Here is a 6,248-nt window from a genome sequence, read left to right as displayed (position 1 = left end):
GCACATGGACTGTAAACACTTCAAATTACTCAGAATATATATATTTCTTTTGGTTTTATTGGATGTTAATAATGATACAATGTTATGCAGAGGTTTACGTTTACTTTGAAATATAAAATTGATACCATTGACAACTGTGGCAGAGAGTTGGGAAGAGAGGAGGAGAGCGAAATATTTATGAAAAGTTCAACAGGCAGCGGAAAAGGGATTTTATCTCAAATGTATCCATGACTGATGATTTGTGAGCATGTGCCCCCGGAAAAGTATCTAATGTTTGGAACCCATAGCACTAATGCGTGCACGTGTAGGAAGGTCACCTGAGCCAGCAGAACTGATGGGGACCAGGTGAGTGCCATTTTGTGTGATGGCCTTTATGGGAAGCTGGTGCTGACCGAGCGGAGCCTGTTGCATGATGGTTACTGTAGTCAGGGGAGCCGTCTGAGAGCTCTGGATGATGCGACCGACTCCGCCTATAGATGAGGTGGTGATGGATGGGAGCGGCTCCACTTTCACTATTTTGCAAAAGGAGACAAAATCATCATCATCGTCGTCATGACAAGCAAAGTGTGACGGGCAAACCTTTGATCTCTTGGTGCTCGCCCCCTCCATTCTCCTGAGAGTCAGGCTTTAGCGTTGCAGCGGGTTGCGCGCCGACAGTTGTCATGGTGACGGTGGGGATCTGGTGCACGACGTGCACCGTTTGCATGACGGGCGCGGGGCTGACCGTTGTCGTCACGATGGCCGGCGTCGCCACGGCGTAGGTCACAGGCTTCATGGTCATCTGAGGCATCTGGCGTTGCACGGCAATCAATACGGGCTGGTTCGTGAGTGGAGAACCTGTTGGTGTACGCGGACGGGGAGTGATGTCATCAATACATATTTTGGTATATCTCTCATACAATTATTGGACATCATAACTAATTAATTTAAAATAAAATATATTTTTCCCTGGAGTTTATCACTTATATTTTGTACAATGCCCACGCCTATTTCACATTATTACAACTAATACACCCGCATCATCTCCCAGAAGCAATCCAAGAGCTGTACCAAACTAGAAGGGCACTTAACATGTCAGATACCTCTGCTAAGGTCAGAATAGCCTAAAATGTCAATGTGACATCTTGGTTGAATCAAAATCATCGTAAACTGGATGACACTACCTTCCAGTTCTGGAAGTGGCAGAATAAAAAGTGACAGCTACACACAGTATAAACTTACAAAATTACAATATTAAAAACAAGCTCATAAATACGTCAATGCAGTTTTTTTTTATTTTTATTTTTACGTTGCATGTACAGTTTATTTTAGCACAGTTCAGTTGGATTAAACATTTATGTGAAGTCCAATACAATAATACATTAGTATCTAATGTTTACGAAGTGTTTTTTTTTTTTTTACAGTATTCAAATGCAGTTTTTATTTTATTTATTTATTTATTTTATCTATGAGCGATGCATTTTAACTCAATCACAATTTAAGTAAAGATTTTTTTTTTCCTCTTTTCCTATATTGAACCTAAGTGATAATGTTCAAACATCGATAATGTTACAGTGGCTCCCAGTATACATACCGTTTAGAAATAAATAGCTGCGCCTTATTTTTTTAAATGTTGATCATTATGATGGTACTTTTTAAGGGGTACTGGTTTAAAAGTTAGAGAACAACAGATATAATGCAATAAACAGCTCATAGGTTTCTGTTTTGTTTCGAATTACCAGAAGAGTTCTGCGTGAAGCGAGCCTCTTGGATGACAGTAAGTTTGGGCTGGACGGTGGCAGTTGGTGTGGGGGCCGGTGGTGGGGTTGGCTCTGGTTCCATGGGGACCGGCGACCCTTCTCTGGAGAGGCTATCTGGGGTCTGCACGCCACTGGAGTGAGCCGACAGCACCCCAGTGTGATTGGGAGAAGCAGGAGCGCTCCTGGAAAAAGAAAAGACCACAACACTTTTCAATGAATTATTGTGATCAAGCAATTTTGCTGCTTGTTAAGAACCAGACTGTACCTCGAAGAGAGGGGTCCGACTGGGGTCCTGAAGCAAGGCACTCCTCGGGGCCTCCGTTTCCTGAAGGCTTGATCTACAAGTTTGCCTTCAGAAGCAGGGTCAATCCGCCAGAACGATCCTTTCCCAGGCTCCTCTTGAGAGCGTGCTACTTTGATGAAGTACCGGTTCAGGGACAGGTTGTGGCGGATGGAGTTCTACACACAAATGAATGAATGTTTCATGACTATTATTGATATGTGAGTCTCGAAAAGGATCCAGGCTTTTAATTATGGAGGAATGTAAAAAGCAGCTTTTTATTCAATTCTGCTAAACGCATGTTTCATTCAAGATACACAACCCATTTATTTACAGGATAGAGGAGGTTCAGATTTTTTTTTCTTAAATGCCGCAGGACACCTTGTGTTCAGCCTTGGAAGGTTGCACTGCATCCTACTTACTTTACAAATAAGCCACTGCAATTCCAAGTTGAAAACAAAAAAAATAGTTAAGAAAACTAAAAATGGAAATCACTAGTGTTCCCACGTGACACTCACACACAAATTCTTGGGAATAGTGCCACCGAGCTGTGAAAGCTGCCGCCAAGGTGACTCTTGAGTATGACCACGATACACTTGCCTCCGAGCAAAATAGTTAATTGTATTTTCTTGGGTGAGTGCGCCATCTACAAACATCCGTCGCTTCATCAAATACAACCGCGCCGTTTCCTTGACACGAAATTATTCACACTCATTAGACATCTCTTTCAAGTCAAATAGTTTAAACGCGTCACATTTGCTAACCTGTTGCTCTTGAAACCCTTGCGCAATGCCTCTCAATCAGCGAGCGCTTTTGCTGTATTGTTCCATCCTGTAGCCTGTTGCTTTGCAGAATCCTCCTGACTGACAGTCGCGTAAGCAAATGCTTGTTGATAAATCTTACCCTCTCCTAAAACAAACATTTGTCTCCCCCCCCCACCATAGGCGCTTTCACCGTTGTCCCTTTTGGTTGCTGCACTCTGAGTGTGCGCTTGACCGGTAAGACTCAGTTCAAATTCCCCACCAATCGCTGCCAGAACTCATGTAAATTGCATCACACAACACGTGCGCTTATAATGGTGCAGAGACAATCTTGGCATGAGCGGATTTGTGAGGTGACAAGCGGCCAAGTGAGATTGCTGGAAAATGTCCTGTCTGCTCATAGGAGAGCAGTGACAATGATTGCATGACGTGTTCTTGCCTTGCATCTTTTTTGTCGCACGTGCCAATTTTTCTTTTTTAATACGTGAAACACAAAAATACAGACAGTATAGCTCCAGTTACATTTTTTTTGTAAAGCGCTACATAAATTTTCTAAAAATTTTTTATTGTGGTTATAAAGAATACTCAAATGAAAACTACAAGTCTTGTCAGATTTGTAGCAGGCATGCTCAAAGTTGGTCACAAGTTGGAAAAAAGTATGGTCAGTGGTCACCCCAGCAGTAATTCGATTCGTGATAAGCCGGATGAAAAACAAAACATTCCCAATAAAGTGAGAGTGTCACTGACCTGCCAGCCTTTATCAGCTGTTCTATAGTAGGGATAATTCTTTGTGATGTGGGTGTAGATTCCATTCAGTGTCAGTTGTTTATCTGAGGCCATGGTAATGGCTTGGACTATCAGTTGTGCGTATGAATACGGTGGTTTGGAGTCATCCTGTGGAGAACAACATGAGACGTAAGAGGAAAAACTACAAGAGAGAGCTAAAAACGACAATTGCTCACGCACGCACATACGCATACACACACAAAAGTTCAATCGTGTTCTCTATTCCAAAGTCTAGCGTGTAGCGAGTGTTGGGCAATTTTTAGACTTCAATGAGTAGCCAAGGACATTCTGAGAACATTAAAGGTTCTCTGAATTTCACAGCTTTTATTGTACAAAATGCAATTCTAAAATCCAGTGGAATTGTGCATCCTACAACCACACTAATGCTACTCACCTTTGGGCTGTCTTCGCCCGATGCCTCCTTGTCGTTTTCTGACTGGGAGTTATCTGCTATAAGGTCTGAGGCCAAGACGCGGCCGCTCCTGTAGCTAGACAGTCCTGCCCCCCTTGGACTTGATGGGCAGGAGTTTGCAGCACTATGAAAATGGTAAAAATGTTAACCTATGTTTTTCTTTTTTGTTACTAAAGCAATGAAACCACAACTTTGACTGACCTTATGGTGCCTGTGGGTGAAGGCAACGGGCTCATAAGGTGGGCAATATTGTCCGGAATGTTGATGGTAAGTGGGGAAATTTGAGGTTGTACCGACTGAACCGGTGATTCTGCCACGTTCCTCTGCTCCTTTTTGTCACTCAAAAGTGCAGTGAAAGTGATTTTTATACTTGTGCTTGGGAATCGGAAGCAACATCTGAAAATAAACGGACAAATATATATATATTTTTCAAAATGCATGAAAACAATTGAAATCGATATTCCTTCTACTAGATGAATGAACATGACCATAAAATATCGTCACAATTTTTATTTAATTAAGTTACACTGAGTCTGCTGCTGAGGTGTTCCCATGAACACAAAAAGTGAAGTTTGGAGTTTGCACAGGCAACTGATTGTTTTGAGCTGCGACAAGGCTGAGGGATGGAAACACACTGACTGGAAACATGAAGCAAAGTTTGACCGCCAGATCAAATAAGCTACGATAACAATCAGGATTTAACGACTAAACGAGTGTTTTTAGACACAAATAAGCCACCGTAACATGTAAAATATGGCTGGCTTCTAGGATACAGAAAAACTGAATCGCCATTTTGTCGGCTTACACACTGTCATACGTGAATGTTTTGGCAACACGCGAATGGAGCTTGCTAGCATGCTCATGTGGCTAGCATGTAGCTTGGGTGGTACTCCATACAAAATTGACCCACTTTAACGAAAGTTCCAGAAGAATCTTGGCCTATTAACGGTTTCACTTTGTTTCGAGGACATTTGAATAATACGACACCTTGCTCTTCAACTCGGCATACAACAAACAAGCCAGTTATATGAAAATAAATCACATTTACGTAAAATTGTCATGGGATGACTAGAAATGAAGAAGCAAGTGCGTTAGCATTTTTATGTGCAATGTATCTGAGTGGTGCGTTTTGGGTGAAAATATCCCCGCCGAATAAGACCAAATTGAAAACCTATTCAAATTATAAAATCATCGAGGCTCTTTGAGTTATCTGATGGCTAAGAGCTACAAACAATAATTCCACTTGCATATCTCGTACGGAGGTTTGCCGTGACGTTATCGCAATACAAACGGTGAGCGTTCCTTGACACAGCACGTGCAACACCGCCGCCGGACAACAAAACAACAACACAGGACAACGTAACGCACCGCATGTCGTAGGTTAAAGCGCGCTCATTCAATAATCTTACATTCGTGGAAGCTGCAGAGGTGGAGCCCCTCTTCTCTGGAACACCCCATCCACGAAAACCCCATTTTTCCCAAGGCATCGGAGGTAGAATTCCCCCGTGCCAGTACCATCTTCGCTCGCCGTGAAAATCTCCAGGTGCCGCCTGGAAATGAAGCTGGAGTGTCCCATGCTGACGTCCACTGAGCCCTGCGAGGAGTTCCGGCCAATGGTCACCGACCTTTTCTTCATCAAATACTCGAATTCTCGGCCCTCCAGCCGGGCTACTGCCGACCCCGACATACCGCTTACCACCGCCATCTTATGAGGTATCTAGTGGGTATTTGGAATAGTGTTTGGGGCTAAAACGTCCGGATAGATGCGGTAAAGTGATGAGGTTGCTTGAGTTTTTTTGGGGAAAGAATGGGCCCAATTTTACAACGTTCAAATAGCAAGGAACGTGCCAGACCGGGGTTACGGCGGCTCCGACCCACCGCCGCGAAGGAGAGAGAGGAGAAAAAAAAGAAGCCCAAAGGTCCAATCAAAAGCGGACAAACGGGCGGAAGTGCCGTGACTGACGTATTATTCAACCAATGAAAAGCGAGTCTGGGACGACATTGTCGTAGTGTTTACCAATTGCAACCATAATAAAAATAGCTGAAGCGATGTGGGTTTGGTTGGCCTGCAGACTGACACGCAGATGAATGGAAGGGTGGAAGACTCGGCAACGCTGTGTGATGGAGGGGATTGTATATGGTTTATCAAGCCTTTGTTTTCTGTAATCCTGGCGTGTCCGTAAAAAAAGATGCCGAAACGACACACTGTTAAGAGAAACATGGCTGTGAGAAGTCTTATCTACAGCGTTTATCATACAGACTAGAATATC

At 43.3% G+C, this 6,248-nt stretch overlaps 1 protein-coding gene across 2 annotated transcripts in view; it reads right to left on the bottom strand.

Annotated features, from left to right (window-relative positions):
* Positions 1-5,893, bottom strand: part of foxk2a (forkhead box K2a) — a 7,851-nt gene extending 1,958 nt beyond the window's left edge. Inside the window, exons 1-8 of one of the 2 annotated variants that reach the window (XM_088284961.1) lie at positions 5,388-5,893; positions 4,180-4,374; positions 3,961-4,102; positions 3,528-3,674; positions 2,005-2,198; positions 1,719-1,921; positions 580-837; positions 318-512 (exon numbers count right to left, since the gene is read on the bottom strand). In XM_088284961.1, coding sequence (XP_088141087.1) covers positions 318-512; positions 580-837; positions 1,719-1,921; positions 2,005-2,198; positions 3,528-3,674; positions 3,961-4,102; positions 4,180-4,374; positions 5,388-5,683 — 1,630 coding nt within the window. In that variant the 5' untranslated portion in view covers positions 5,684-5,893. The remainder of the gene's footprint in view (positions 1-317; positions 513-579; positions 838-1,718; positions 1,922-2,004; positions 2,199-3,527; positions 3,675-3,960; positions 4,103-4,179; positions 4,375-5,387) is intronic. The other variant, XM_088284962.1, reaches the window with a different exon arrangement.
* Positions 5,894-6,248: the final 355 nt, after the last annotated feature.

Source organism: Idiotropiscis lumnitzeri, chromosome 20 (genome assembly GCF_059441095.1).
Source record: "Idiotropiscis lumnitzeri isolate Australia: NSW breed Sydney's pygmy pipehorse chromosome 20, RoL_Ilum_1.0, whole genome shotgun sequence".
Lineage (NCBI taxonomy): Eukaryota > Metazoa > Chordata > Actinopteri > Syngnathiformes > Syngnathidae > Idiotropiscis > Idiotropiscis lumnitzeri.
This window is presented reverse-complemented; position numbering and strand designations above follow the sequence as displayed.